General features: G+C 41.0%; 1 protein-coding gene across 2 annotated transcripts in view; it reads left to right on the forward strand.

Moving 5' to 3' along the window:
- Positions 1-16,609, forward strand: part of LOC148009684 (uncharacterized) — a 73,546-nt gene that overhangs the window by 7,498 nt on the left and 49,439 nt on the right. Inside the window, exon 3 of one of the 2 annotated variants that reach the window (XM_087672980.1) lies at positions 501-647. The exons of the other annotated variant lie outside the window; for it this stretch is intronic. Within the exon in view, the coding sequence (XP_087529106.1) occupies positions 501-647 (147 nt within the window). The remainder of the gene's footprint in view (positions 1-500; positions 648-16,609) is intronic. 2 annotated transcript variants of the gene reach the window in all.

Here is a 16,609-nt window from a genome sequence, read left to right on the forward strand (position 1 = left end):
TCTACGCTTCTGCATCGCTGCACTCTGACAGTAGAAGCACGGTAAAGTTTGAAACAAAGAGGCCTAGAGTGCATGCCATTTTTAGGGCAAACAATGATTTGGATCTTTTGAAGCCATTAGCCAATTGCTTCGCTTACATGTTTATTATTGTGGAGAGACTTGTTAGAGTTCACTAGGGCTTTGACATCTATCAAAAATGTCATGGATGAGGCCTATTGGGAGGATGCAGTTGCATTGGTAAAATCTTTGACTCCCATTTACACAATCTCGAGGATCATTGATATGGAGGTTAGTACTCTAGGCCTTTTGTACGAGTACATGAATCAGATTAGAGAGGCGCTTGACAAAAACATCTTCTTGTCTTGAGATAAGTAAGTGGATCATTGACCATTCTTTCTAATTTCACCTTTTTAATCATACGTATGAGTCTATGATCTATTATGATTTATAATTTATATTGCTATATGGGTAACAAGTTAACTTTTATACATGTTATATAGTGCAGGACATTCGTGCAGTGTAGAATAGGAGATGGGATTGGTTTCACAAACCAATCCATGCTATTGCACATTGCTTGCATTCTCTTTGGCGTAGCGAGGATCAACATGCAAGTGAGGAGATTGAAGAGGAGTTGCAAGATTATATTAGTAAGTGGAATGATGGAGATGTTTTCATCATTACGTGACTTGAGGATAATCTCCTCAAGTTTGGTAATCACACTCTCTCATTTGTACGCCCCACAGTAGCGTTACGTGAGACACAACTCTAGTCTATGTCTTGGTGGGAGAAGTATGGAAATTGTGCTTCAACATTGGTGAGTAACGTAACAAGTTTAAACAGTAAACATGTTGCATGATACATCATACAATGATACATGTAAGTTGTAACATAAATAAGTGTGTTGAATTTCTTCTTATTCTTTTAATGGAATTTGGTAGAAAAGGATGGTTATCTGTGCTCTCTTGTAGGATTGTGGTAGTGGTCCTGTTGAGAGAAATTGAAGCATGTGGTAGTGGTCCTGTTGAGAGAAATTGGAGCATGTGGGCATTGTTTCATACCAAAAGAGATAAGTTGAAGATTGCTTAGCTTGAAATATTGGTTTTTCGCCATTGTAACTTGTGCTTGATTGAGAATTTGAGTTACACACTTGAGCCAAAGTAGGTAAATATAGATAAGATTGACATAGAGAAGGTGAGGGACATTTCTACCATTCCAGAGAAGATAGGTATCTACAATATGCTATATGAGAAGATATCTGTACTTGCGGATCGGACACTGTCTTAGATAGAGCAAGAGGATCTTGACTTCGACATGAAGTTGCTTCTACCTCTATAGCTCTAGTGGCTAATGATGATGATAGATGCCTCCTCTTCCTCTAGTAGCAGTACTAGTGCTTTTGCTAGTAGCCTTGAGGAGGCCGAGACAGAGATGGCTTTGGATGATGTTGAGTGACTCTCATGAGTCATTAGATGACAAATCATGATATGATGATTTATAGACTTGTACTTTGCAGACTTGCTATTAGTTGATTATGTAGATTCATGTTTATGTTTTAGTGGCATTTGGATAACTCATGACTCATGAGATACTGTGATACACCATACATCACACATCATAGTTGTATTTCTTTTTTATGCACTGCTAACTGAGTTATAACTCATGAGTACTCACTTTTTTGAGTCTATATGACATAATATGAGTCTATGACTATTCACTTTTGAGCCTTCAATCTTCAGTTTGCTATTTATGACAAGTTACAATTTATTGTCTTAAATTGAATTATGATTCATGTATGCTTTAAACTTGTGAACTCTTGATTATTTTCTAAGTTCTAATGGCATATTATTGAGGAATTTAGGTGTTTTGATATAGAGGTTCAACTAATAAGTGGTGTTACTCCATCATATATTTTTAGTTATATTTGTGACTAAATATATTTTTATTTTTACACTTATATATGTTTTGGATTCTTGTTTTACCATTTCGTTGTTTTGGATTGGGGCCGAAACTTTGTTTCACGACTCCAAAATGCGTTTTTGTTTCGCCGTTTCCGAAACTCCTGGTAACTATGGTGTGAATCAACCACAGAAGTTTTCCTATAATTGACCTATAGGTATGCTCATTGAAGGTCCACTTAGGGAATCCTTAGATAGGTGGACAGTGGGATCAAGAGGTGTGGCCACAAGCCGTGTTTTATTCAATACAATATTATTCCACTAATTGAAGGGCGCACTTTGGTTGTGATAGAAAAAACTATTCCCAAATCGAACTACCATCATCCCCAAAAAGTAGGACAACGTAATTTACAAGATATGTGGATCCACTTTGACCATGTACATTATATGTTAGGATGGTCAACAATGGGAGCTCATGTTTATGATCTCTTTCTCTAGAGTTGCTAACAATCACCACTTTTGAGTTCAAGGTTGAAAGATAAGAATGCTCAAAAATAATTTTAGAAGATGTTGAATGCTATGCTGTTGGATAATGGGTATGAAAAATTGAAGTTTAGGAATTTCAGCTGAGGAAGTTAGTGCAAATTGGAACGCCGTGCATTCTCTTTATTTTCATGTAAAGCCTTAACTACATATCAAGGTCAATCATCTCGAACATGAAACTAAGCTGGGCCCTTATATATATATGCTATGGTAGCAGAATTTGAGCCGATGATGAGTAAATCATTGACATACTATAAATTGTAGCCAACTCCCTTTGAAGTAGATTTTATATATAGGTTCAAGGCACAAGGAGGAGAGTGGTATCCATGAGTTTGAAGGAACTCATCTATCCCATGGAACCAAGATCGCAGTGCTTGCTTTAGTCCATGAAGAGCTTTTTTAAAATGAAAGACTTGTCTTTACGGTCCACAAAAGGAAATCCAAGAGATTGTGTCACATCGACTTCCTCCTTCAAGTAACCATTTAGAAAGACACTTTGATATCCATCTGATAAAGCGGCCAATCGTGGTGAGTAGTTGGTGCGAGTAACAAGCGGAATGATGTTAATTGTGCAGTGGATGCAAAGGTCTCTTCGTAATCGATGCCTTGCTTCTGTCTATAGCCTTGCACTACAAGATGAGCCTTGCATTCGTCCAAAGTTCCATTAGCTTTTAATTTGGTCCCAAAAATCCACTTGTGGCTTTGATGACTTTCTTGTGACTCCAATGATCCACCAAGGTCCAAGTTTGATTTCGGTCAATACTCTCAAGCTCCTTTTCCGCGGCCTCATACCACTGGGGATTCTGAAGGGCATCTTGTCAACTTTGTGGCTCAGAATGCGCTATATAATATGTTGTAAAGTCAAATGTAAATGAAACTTGAGGTGCAAGCCAGGTATATCTTCTAGGGCCTTTTAGAGTGTAATCTGGTGGAAGGATGCGTTTTTTGCTAGTACCAAGAAGGTAATGGGCCTCCCGGGTTGGGGGCCCTTGGAAATGGAAGAATTTGTAGGTGGATCAAGAGAAAATAGCACATTCAACTCAAAAGGTATTATCTCCGATGGAGTATGTTGAGGAATGGGCTTAGAGTTCGGTATGGAAGACTGCACAATATCCCTCTCATCAACAATAACATCTCTCCAAACAATCACCTTGTTCGTCTTGGGACCAAACAAACGATAGGCTTTTGCCTTGGAGGAATATCTGACAATAAATAGGAGATCAACTTAGGGAGTAAGCTTTCCTATCTTATCGTCAAGAGTATGTATGTATGCATGACATTGAAAGTCTTGAAAGTGGGAGACTTTAGGTCTAGAGTAAAAAAGTGCCTCGTATAGGGTCTTTTGAAAGACTGCCGCAATTGGGCACTTGTTCAAGATTCACATGGCAGTGTTAACAATCTTGACCCAAAGGCGCTCAAGGAGCTTTGGTGTGAATAACATAGAGTGTGCGATGTTCATCAAAGTTTGGTTTCTATGCTCTACGACTCCATTTGAGAAGGGGAGTTGGTAGAGTTGAGTTGGCTAGAAATGCCATGTTCTTGTAGAAACTCAGTGAACTTGTAGGGGGGGTAAACTCACCACCACTGTCACTCTTCATACATTCTACATGACGACATGTCTAGTTATGCACCGGATGCACCCATGTTGAGAAGCAGGTGAATGCATTAGATTTGTGCTTTAGAAAATACACCTATATGTATCTTGAGAAATCATCCACTATAAAAAAGAAGTATAGTATGCCATTCAAGGTGGAAATGATGTCGGTCCATGAAGATCAACATGGATCAATCTTAGGGGCACCTTAGCTCTATGTGTAGTCTACTAAGGGAATGGAGTGCGATGTTGTTTCCCTAGTTGACATGCTTTGTCAACATCTTTGGATATTTTTAGGCATGGAAGGCCCTTAACCATATGAGAGCGCAACTACTCATAAAGAGACTCCTACCTAAGATGTCCCAAGAGATAATGCCACGAATACTCATTGTTTGTAGGCTTCCATGTGTTGGCTAAAGCTTGGAAGTGGTGAAACTTTGAGCCCTTAGTTGTTGGATGGGAAAGAAATCGAGTTATCATGAAAAGGTTACTAGGTTGTACTTTGCTAGGTGCAATCACTAAACTAGTCTGAGAGTCATAGGATCTTGACTTTGGTTGTTGTGAAGAAAACTGCTTGCACCAATTGACAAAGTTGTTGAATGGATAAAAGGTTCACCCCAAGTTGGGGAACATAGTACACATTGTCTAGCCTAGCAAGATTTGGACCTTGGTCAGTACCAAAATTGATGCAACTATTGGCCTGAAACTTGACCAAGGAGTTATTCCCAACCCGGACATGTCTAGTTGCGGGGGCTTGGGTAAGAAAAATGTCCTAGATGGGGGTCATGTGATGTATTGCTCCACTATCTACAATCCAAGTAGGGAAGAGGTGCTAGGTTGAGAAGAGTGGGGTCTTTGTAGTCACCTTGTCATTAGATAACTCGTAGATATGTGTGAGGCTCGTATCCTTAGATGGCGCTAAAGAAACTAGGTGGGCCTCAACAAACGAGTCAGACATGCCCTTTAGAGTCGAGAATGATGTTGACTATGATGGCTAATTGGTGGCAGTGTGGATCTGGTCTCACTATTGTCCTTGATTTTGGATGCTACCACCCTGCCTTCCCTGCAAGGGGTTACCCAATTGAGGGGTGGGGTTTTGATGCTTGGGTTTTGGCTGTGTGCCTCTTGCCTTTGATCGATACTCGTTATCAAAATGGCTTGTTATTTGACAATGTTGACAAAACCTATTTTTCTTTGGTACATTTTGCCACCCAAGTTTTAGGGATGAATGGGAGTTTCCTTGTGACTTGCTTGATTTTGATTTTGATTTGAGTTTTGGGTGGAATTTTGAGGTTTCTTGCCTTTCCCTTGCTACTCCTTCTGAGAAGAAGCAACAAGAATCTTGCCTATGGAGTACATACTATGAAGTTGATCGAATAACCAAGCATAATGCAGTAGTTGACACTCAAATTTATAGAACATGGGCATAGTGGGTTGTGCGATCCCTTGCTGCACAAAATGAAAGTGTTTTCTAGGTAGCTTTTTTGTGAACAATGTGACCTAGTTATCAGAGGACTTAGGAGCCCCTGTGGTAGAGAATTTAACAAGAAATCCATGATATTTAGCATACTTGATCTTAAGGTCATCTTGGCAAGTGATTTTGAAATTTTGAAGCTCATGGTTGAGGTTTATATGACAGGCCCTTTCCTGAGCCACATAGTGGGTAGTCAAGTGTGTGGCATGCCCATCGTTTTGATGCTAGGTCAAAGTATTGTAGCTGTGAGTGAAATTCAAGAAGAAGAACTTGCATGAACTTGACTATGGCGGAGGCATTTCTAGCCTTCCATAAGTGGACCACATCTTTTGGAACAAGTCGGGGATTAGGTTGGGGTTCCACCCCTTGGACAATGTCCCACAAGTTCTATGAGTTGAGAACATATCTTATCATATTCAACCAAGTGGTATAATTAGATCCGTAAAATGAGTCTTGTTAGTTAATGTGAGAGTGCACAACGGAAAGAGGAAAGTGAACACGAAGAGGAGATGAAGAGAGAATGCAGGAGAGAGAAGGAACAATGTGACTGCAATGACGGAAGGTATAAGGCTTCAATAGTCAGCCCCAATACACAACTCTATGTTTCAGTGTGGGCACTAGATGATTGCAGGGGGACGAGAGAATGAGGAGGGTTGGCTGATCATGAAGGATCAATAATTGATAATGAGAGTGGGAGGGCAAGCCGCCTATATATAGACGGAAAAGAGGCAAAACTCTAAATATGGTCAAACCCCTAAAAAAATTACAAAAAATGCCACCCCAAAAAAGCACTAATGTGCCCTCCATCTAAAGTATCTAAAACACATAAAATGATAGACAACAATAATGCTAGAGCTCCCAATGTTTTTGTTTGACTTAGATTGAGGCTCATAGGTAGGAGATGACCATACAAGACACACGATTGCTAATACCCTCTTAGATCCTAGTGGTAGAAGGCCAAAGGAGATGTGGATCCGAGGGTGGTAGGAAGAGTGCTAATGCCGACGAAGTCATCAATGAAGAATACTAGCCAAGGAGCAAGATTCCCTCTCCAAATAAAAATTGATCAAACGGGAGGCCACCAGAGGGCAAGGGAAATAGAGAGGCTTTGAACAAATCACTCTTGAAAACTCTAGTCGAGGATGGGTGAATCAAACCTCTAGTAGAACTGTGAGATGATAGCTAGGAACTAGGGAGAGGCCATAAGTTGCATAGAAACAATAGGGACCAAGGGCTAAGCGGCAGGGGATGGTGACTCCATGACGAAGAAAAGAGGTTGTAGCATAAAGGAAAGGCCCAAAGTAGACTCGAAACCCTAAAGAAACTCCTCATGATCCTAGAAAGCCCCCTTTGAAACACAAAGAGCCATGAAATCCATAGCGGCATTATCAATATTGTCTCCCTTTGAAATGGAGGGGAGGTATAAGGGAACCACTAGAGGAGATGGTGGGGGATGGGATGGAATTTGTGGGATAAATGGTGCACAATCAAGAATGGGTGCGAACTTATCACAAAGGTGGCTCTTGTAGAAGAATCCTCAAGAAAGACGGTTGGCTCAATGAAGACTGTGGATTTCGAGACTAGGAAGGCCGTAAACTAAGAGGAGAGGGAAGCCCAAGTCTCAAACATGGAGGGTTGCAGAAACAGAGCTCAATGGACGGTTAGACAACAGAGACAAGGTGCTAACACCACTAAATGGCATCGAAGAGATGTCACTAGTAGTGATGATACCGTGTGACAGATGGAGATTCTGTAACAAATCACCTTGGGGAGTCATATGACTCAAGGCATCATTGTCGTCAATGAGCCAAGGTTGCTCAAAAGACGAGACAGTCCTAGAAGGGCTCCTCCATGTGATAAATGTGTAGAAACATGGACTGGGTGGTAATAGCAGGTGATGAAGTGAAGGTAGATGAAGGCTTTGCTATAGATTCATCCTTTGCTCCTAAACAAAGGTGAGGGTATAGCCGCTAGCACTTCTCCTTAGGGTGTGAGGTCTTCCCATAATGAGGACACGTGGGATATCCTTGATACTTCTCCATAAAAGCTCTATTAGAGTTCGAAGATAACTCCAACTTCTTACTCTTCGCTTTCTTCTGCTTGGCATGTCTTGTACCTATAGATAAAGCCGCATAAGCATGGCCATGTGCACGAGCGAAACCAGCCTTCCTTCTGTGGATGGGTGGTAATTCCTTAATTACAACTTAGTTACAACAACAATATTTATTACAAAACTGAGAAATGCAAATTATTCACAATCTTGGACAATGGTCACCTTGTTGGCCCCAAAATTGGCGCCTCTTTCGGTATTTAAAAAAAAACTTAATTGAAGAAGAAGTTGATGTACAATGGGATTCCCCCAATTCCTTTCGGTATTCCAACTCCCCTTGCTGTCCAAAATGATCAGCAAGTCTTCTATTTGATTTGCCCCTTGATTCGGGTAGTCAATTGGCTTTTACCCGCTTTGATGGAGATGGAAAATGCCCCAAGTTCATTGATTTGCTGGTCCCTTACTGGAATTTGACTGAAAACAACCTCAGCCGTGTTGAATCCAAGTCTTGGGGCTTCCAATTCCTGGCATGCTTCTTGAGGCTTCTGCTAAACCCAATTTCTTGCAGATTAGGGCTTATAGCAGAGAAATCTGAAATTTCTCAACCTTTGGTGTGTTATCTTTAGAGCGAGGTTATAGAAAGGCTGGGAGGTGTGAGAGAATGCTGAAGAGAGAGAAAATTCACTCTTTCTTCATGAAGAATTGAAGAAAATCAATAATTTATTGCTGCTACCTTGTCTCAACAGCTTGTAGATGCTGTGGCTTGCTGTTGATCGGTCTTCTCCTACCCCTGGCTGTCTTAGAAGGTCCTCCAATGGCTGCAGATTAGACCAGTAACATCTCCGCTCTCTTTGTTGTAGATTGAATGCACTAAAATGCCTCTCTCCAATATCTAAAGACGTAGTGGCAACCTTTTTAAATGGTTTTTCCAGCATTATCCATAATTAAATATGAATTTTAAAATACTGAAAATTAATCTAATAATTATTTCAGTGCTCAAAAAAATAATTTGACTTACCAATGATTAAATTGCTAGGCAACTCCCATTCTTGAGTGCCTTTGCATCATTTTGACCTTCAGATTGGTGTTACGTACCATCAAATGCCACTTCTCTAGTGTCATAGACACTCATGGCCAAATGAATGACCTAGGCCAACAACCAGCACTAGATACCACCAAGTACGTGTGCAACATAACTTATAACGACTTTTTCCTTTGACATTTCGTGATTTTCTCGGGTTTGGGCTCGTAAATTAAATTTACTCTAATCCTAGTTACACCTCACGTGTTAAACATTTACTTAACCATGTGATTAAAAATTAATCCATATGTTAAGTGAGGTTTCAAAAATACATGTCCTCATGATAACAAGCTCCGCAAGAATCTCTCTGTGGTGATGCATATCTTGCTCAAGTACTAATGGGACTAGCTCATCCCAAGTGAGAGTCTCTTGGTGACGAGAAGTGAGAAGATTGGTGTATAACACATTATATGTCGATGACGGAAGATGTGAGAGAAGGGTCATAGCTAGGTCCTCCGAAGAAATGTTCATATTGAGGAATGAAAGCTTATTGCAAATCTCCTCCATCTTGTGAATGTGATTCCTCATCACAGGGGAATTTGTGACAAAAAGTTGTCATAGCTTCAACTCAAGAGATAATCGATGTCCGAATGACTGGATTTGGAAGAGATATGCCAATCTCTTTATATCTTTGCAACAGTGCGGATACAACTAACATGCACAAACACAGAATGTGTACAACTCAAAAGAAGAAAAGAGCGGGCTCTAGCATTCAATGGATCCCATAAAGTTGTTGAATCCGTGGTCACATCATCATGAGGATCCACGATAGCTCGGGTTATAGGAACAGTAATAAAATCCCAAAGGTCATAGTCGTTCAGGAAACACTACATACAGTACGACCATGGAGGGCAGTTCATCCCATCTAGCTTGTTAGATGTGGGTAGAGAGGGTAGGACAGACACCTGCTCAATAGATGTCGTCAATGCCGGTTGCGGACTGGAAACCTTCGAAGAATATAACGGGAAAGAGAAATAGAATGTTGGTTGGTTTGAACAGTCTTGAACCACATGATCTCCCATAGCATACATGTCGGCCATAGATGTGTGAAGATATGCTAGGGTTTGCATTGAGGAAACACATCATATACAACCATGATTGAAACACAAAGACTTAGGTAGTGACAAGTAAAACTCAAATCCTAAATGCAAAATGCAAATGCAAAACTCAAAGCTTAAACACAGACAAACATTGAGAAATGTAAGAGTGTACAAGATGCCCAAGCAAAGAGCAATGGAGTGTTGGAGAGTGACGCCCACCAGAGATGGATCCTAAGTGCTGTGACCACCATTTGGAGTGATGGAAGGCAAGGAACACCAAACATTGATCACTAGAATCTGAAGAGATTGAGGCGATTGCTGAGGATGATGCTTGATGATGTGAGTGAGGTTGCAAAATGTAGCTGGAGAATGCCTCAATAGAACTGACAGTAAAACACCACAGTAAAACGCCGCAGTAAAACATTGTCAAGGTAATTAGCGCGCATGCCCGGAAGACACCAGGTCTCTAGTTGTGGGAGTCAATAACAGTAGTAAGGGATAGATCGATCTATATGATGTTAGAGAGATTCTTAAGTGAGGATAAACGATTGTAAGAGATTAGGTAGATTCTTGTATGAGAGTAGAGATGATGATAGAGATTACATAGAGTAGAGATCAACGAGAGATGAAACAACACACATGCAAGAGATCAGAGCTCAAAGTATCCCAAAACCAATCCTTGATTAAGAAAACCTGTTTACAATAAGTCTCCCCTTCATTGTGTCCTGTTTGACCTTGCTATATCCCAAAACTCGCACCAAACACTGGCTTCTTCTCTGTTGCTCGGACAACAAATTTGATAGTTTTGTTGGTTCTGAAAGGGGGGTAAAATCTTAGGATGCTTGGTCAGAACTCTCTTGGATTGCTCCTTCCCCCCTTTTTCCATTCGGATTGCTATTTGCTGCGTGAACACTGCAATCGCGCGCTGCACGAATTTGGGAGTCATTCTTTTTGCACGAGATCTCTAAAATTGGCTGAAAAAGCCACTTGCTTTTTGCATGACACCCTGTTCTAGAAGTTTCCTACACCTTTTGAAGATAGTTACAAGAAATAATGTCTAAAATATAAAAAATAGACTGAAATTATCCAAAAATCTTGTAATTTTGAACCATCCATACTATGGATACCAACACTAATGACTGATATGACATTGACTTAGTCTCTAGTTTAGTAAGAAAGCCGGATGATGATTCACTTGAGGGTTTTTCACATTGTGTCCGCATAGTGGCATGATAACGTGGTAGTAGAATGCTGCAGTAGGAGGGGTTGGTGGTGATAGGGATGTCGAACGCAGTTGGAGGGAGGGCGACAAATAGTGGGTGGTAGTAGTGGATGAAGATGCTAGGCATTGGAGGAGTTGTGGAAGGTGTGGTAGCTGCCGCAAAGGTTGAATCACCACGTGGACGTGGATGAAGACAGTTGGGTGAAATTTGCACAAGAGGAGTGAGGGTGAAATTTGAATGGTGGGCAGCTTGTCTATTTATAGATTTTGAAGGATGCCCCAAAAATTAGGCTTTTGGTTGACCACTGAAACTCTCTTGAACCATGTACTAATTTTACATTTTTCATTGATTAAGCGTGTTTTGAGGCTATTTAAAGATGCTAATCAACTGTGAAGCATTTCTTAGCTCAATACCCCCTCTTAGATGCAAAACTAAATCGAAAAGGAAAGGCTGGCAATGTTTACCCCAAGGCGTCCCACCCCAAAGTAGCCAGGGCATCGGACAAAGGCTGCACGTTGGCTAACTAGTGGTCTACTAAGACTATATAGGCGATGGTTATTTTACCAACGGAGTCCAAGTAGCCATCTCAGGGAGGGTAGGGCATCGAACAAAGGGTGCTTGCCAATGGCCTACCAAGCCCTACAAAGACAGATGGAACCACATAGAACTATTATTATTGTTGTTTTTTTTTGTTGGAAAGTTAATTTGATGGGTGGTGATTTTGACTGATTAAGTAATGGTGACCCAGAAGACGGGAGTAGGAATGATACACCCAACACATCGCAAAATAGTACAAGCTTACCCATCCGCTTGAGTATGTTGATGGTGAGGGAAAGCTGATGAAGTATCATGTGAAGGATGGTGGCGTAATTTGCCGGTGGAAATAGCTTAGGATCCATCCAGTGGTGCTCTGCACAATGGGATGCATAATATACTACATGTTAAAGAATTCTCATGTAGCAGGTGCCACTTGAATAGAATCCCTTGTGGGAAAATTGTTCACTTGGCCAAGGGCCCTAGTACAAAGATGATGAAATCATGTGATGCATAGAGAAAGTACAATCAGATGATGAAATCATTTGATGCATTGGAGAAAGTACAATTGGGGGGGGGAGGGGAGGGGAGGTTGATATCAAAGACGAGTGTCGAAACTTGTAGAATACCAAGAAGGATAGGAACCCCCTCTCAACCTAGATGTCGATGTCAAGGAGGCAAGAAGAGTTTGAGGATGTTGGTCTTTGTGTGGTGCCGAGAACCATGTGGATGAAGGTGATGAAGCATCCCTACCAGAAGAGCAAGAATAGAAGGCACTGCCATGATAGTATCAAGAGAGATGATGCACAATCTGCTGCAGGAGGGCAAGCCTCCATGTTGGTAGAAGAGTAGAATTCCAAGTAGATGGAATCATGAAAGGAAAGATGTGCAGCTCTTGTCTCTAGTGTAGGAAGGACGGGGGCAAACTTGCTTGTTTGCCCTACATTGAAATGCAAAACCTTGCAAAAGAGATTAAAATCTACAAGCATAGAGGTGAGTAGTGAGATGCTCCAAAAAAGCAAAACTGAAAATAAAGGAAACCAAAGCTAACTACAATGCACAGAGTATGTAAGTATGCAGTGCAAATCTAAAAAGAGAAAGGCTGACTGTGTGGCCACCATTGTTAGATGCCTTTCAGTTAGAGCTGACTTTAATTCGGGCTTTGCGTCAGATTTAGTAGAACAAGGGTCCGGAGTATTACTTGATGCTCAAGGGGGAAGTAGCACTTCCCGTACTTGAGTTATGGACAACTCTCGTATGTAGTGGATCTTGGATGTATTCAGCATGCATCCAAGGTCCTGCACTGACAATATGTTTGCCATGAGATTACTACTTAGTGTAGTAGTCACTATGAGATGTATGCAGATGAGTATGAGTTTCACTCGGGCACTGGAACTATACTTTTGTATTAGCTTATGATTAATTTGGCATGAATTTTGCTTCAATTTTGAGACAAAAATTCTGATAAGTTTTAGCTCAGTTTTTGATCAACTTGAGAATCGTTTATGGTCACTTTTTGGATCAGTTGTGCATCAGTTTTTGCACTGATTGCTGGTCAGTTTTTGCAATGAGTTTGTGATCAGTTTGGCGTTACATTTGCAGTAGTTTGTGGTCAGTTCTCAGATCAGCAAGTGATCAGTTTATGATCAGATTATACTCAGTTTTCAATGGTTTATATCTAGTTCCATGGACATCAACGTATGTTATGATGCCATTGATGTTTTAGCCATGGTTTATACTTGGTTATGCTATGCTATGGATTGGTTTTGCCAGATGAGTAGAGCTCATGAGAAATGGACATGTCACATGATAATCAGGCAATGTTTTTGAGATTCTTTGTGAGTCTTATGCTATGTTATGTTCGCTAGTAATTTTCAGCATATATTGGGCATAGGAATGATTGAACAACAGTGCGCAATGTTGTGTTGACTATGATGCCCTATGGAAATTCCAGTGTAGTACTTTGCTTGTCATGAGGACATGTATTTTTGAAACCTCACTTAACATGTGGATTAATTTTTAATCACATAATTAAGTAAATGTTGCATATGTGAGGTGCAACTGGGCTAAAGTAAATTTACGAGCTCGGGACCCGAAGAAATCACGGGATAAGTTATGTTGTACAGGTACTTGGTAGTATCTGGTGTCAGTTGTTGACCTAGGTCATTCGTTTGGCCATAAGTGTCAGTATTGGTGACACTAGAGAAATGGTGTTTAATGGTACCTAATGCTAATCTGATGGTCAAAGCAGAGACACTCGGGAATGGAAGTTGCCTAGCCAATTTAATTATTGGCCAGTTAGATTATTTTTCAGGGCACCGAAATAATTATTAGATTAATTTTCAGTATTTAAAGATTGAAAGTTAATATTTAATTATGAAAAATGCTCGAAAAACCATTTGGGAAGGTTGCCACTTGTCAAAAATGCCCATACAAGACTGAAAAACGTCTTTAGAGGTTGGAGAGAAGCATTTTTATAAATTCGGCCTGCAAGAGAGAGGGAGGAGAGGCTGCTGATCTGATTTGCAGCCTTTTGAGGACCTTTTGAAAAACGTCTTTAGAGGCTGGAGAGAAGCATTTTTATAAATTCAGCCCGCAAGAGAGAGGGAGGAGAGGCTGATGATCTGATTTGCAGCCATTGGAGGACCTTTTGAGGTAGCCAGGGGCAGAAGAAGACCAATCAACAGTAGGTGACAGCATCTACAAGCTGTTGAGATAGGGCAGCAGCAGTAAATGACTGATTTTCTTCATTTCTTTGCATCTACATGCTGTTGTGGTAGGGCAGCAGCTGCATTTGACTGATTTTCAGTCATTCTTCACGACAAAACTTTGCATTTTCTCTCGTTACAGCTTTCCCTCTCATCTCCCACCATTTCACAACCTTGCTCCGAAGATCTTAGCATTTGGACCCTTGGAGGTTGAGAAATTTCAGATTTCTCTACTGTAAACCCTAATCTGCAGCGGAAAGTAGGGCTTAGCAGCAGCCTCGGGAAGTGTGACAGAAATTGGAAGCTCCAAGACTTGGATTCAATAGGGCTGAAGCTGTTTTTAGCCTATTCAAGTGGAGCGACCAGCAAATAATTGAATTTGGGGCATTTTTCATCTCCATCAAAGCAGGTGAAGGCCAATTGATTGTCCGAATCAAGGGACAAATCAGATTAAAAACTTGCTGGTGATTTTGAACAGCAAGGGGAATTGGAATACCGAAAGGGATTGCGAGAATCCCATTGTAAATCAACCTATTTTTCAATAAAGCTAGAGAAATACCGAAAGGGGCATCAATTTTGGGGCCAATCGGGTGTGCATTGTCCAAGATCAATAGGTAAATTTGTATTTTCAGATTTGCATTAATTGCTTGTTGTTGTAATTAAGTTGTAAACATGGATTTATCACCCATCCACGGAAGGAAGACTGGTTTCAGATGGTGGGATGGGGAATGAGAAAGTGCTAGGAGCTGAGATGGAAGATCCAACCCCTAGTGTGCTATGAGTGGAAGGGAAGTGTGATCCAAGGTTTTGGAATTAAGATGTGAGTAGATCAGAATGTGAAGAAGATAGTGGTGGGATGGAAGGAACTTGAAAAGTGTGGTTTACTTGCTCAAATAAAACAGATGGTAAAGATATACTTGATGAAGTTTGTCTACTTCAAGAGCCTTCTCTATGAAAGTTAACATACTGAAAACTATCCGGATCTTGCACACCAAAAGGAGAAATAGAAGAGGGCTTGGGCTCATATGACTCGAAAGTGTTTTATGAATGTGACATAGGGCCTAGTTGTGATGAAGGAGATGGATTGCTAGATATGCCGAATGTCGTGGTTTCTCTAAGATTAAGGAGATGACCAATCTCACCAATCAGTCCAGACAGAGTAGTAGCACTTGTTGGAGGAGTATAAATTGATCTATGCGTGATGCGCAAGTACTCTTCAAACTCTTCCTTTGTAAGATGACCAAAACGTGGAGAAGATGGTAAAGGTGATGGTGTGTGTCTACCTTCTCCTTGGTACCATAATGCCTTGTCAGAGCCTCCAATGATGAAGAAGCTAGAAAGAGTATCATAGGATCTCCAAAAGAAGGTGCCTGAGACATGAGTCAGAATCGAGTTACGTGTGAGTCTCATACAAAGACTAGCCTCCACAATCACTGTAGTATTCTCTTTAGAAGAGCACCGACTTTGATACTATGTGATGATATGCTAGGGTTTGCATTGAAAAAACACAGTATGTACGACCATGATTGAAACACAAAGACTCAAACAATGACAAGTAAGACTCAAACCCTAAATGAAAAATACAAATTTAAAACTCAAAACTCAAAACACAGAGACAAAGATTGGGAGAGGAAACTGTGAAGTGAATGAATTTTGTAAATGAATATAAGAGTGTACAGAATGCCCAAGGGAAGAGCAATGGAGTGTTGAAGAGTGATGTCCACCGGAGATGTAGCCCAAGTGATGTGACCACCAATTCGAGTGATGGAAGGTGAGGAACTCCAAATGCTGATCATTGGTGTGAGAGGAGACTGAAGCGATTGTTGAGGATGATGCTTGATGATGTGGCGAGGTTGTAAAACACAAGAGTAGAACATTGCAATAGAATGCAACAGTAGAATGTGGTAGTAGAATGTCACAGTAAAACGCGGCCATAGAATGCCGCAGTAGGAGGACCTGGTGATGATGGATGCCGAATGCACTTGGAGGGAGGGTGCCAATTTGTGGGCGGCAACAGTGGATGAAGATGCTAGGCACTGGAGGAGTTGTGGAAGATGTGGTAGCCGTTGCAAAGGTCGAACCACCATGTGGATGAAGACTGTTGGTTGAAATCTACATGAAGAGAAGGCTGCGTTGGCTGATCAAGAGGAATCTCCTACAGCTGACGTCACATCCCCAAGCTGTGTTTACCTTGTGTAGTTGCCGCTTGTCATCTTTCCACAACCTGGAAGCTGTGTTTTGACTCGGACTAATGCCACCTTGACTGTTTGACACTTTATGTGGCTGTGTTTGTTGGTTTTCTCTCTCCTCTGTTTGTCACTAATCCAGCTGCCCACAATTGTGTTTGCTATTTCCAAACACCTTGGGAGTCTACCTTGTTGCATTTCAAGAGAGTGGTGCCACCTTGACTATTTGACACCTTATGTGGCTATGTTTGCTGGTTTTCTCTCTCCTCTGTCTTTCATTG

This window comes from Lygodium microphyllum, chromosome 30 (assembly GCF_053477565.2).
Source record: "Lygodium microphyllum isolate KBCC chromosome 30, Lygodium_microphyllum_v1.1.10, whole genome shotgun sequence".
Lineage (NCBI taxonomy): Eukaryota > Viridiplantae > Streptophyta > Polypodiopsida > Schizaeales > Lygodiaceae > Lygodium > Lygodium microphyllum.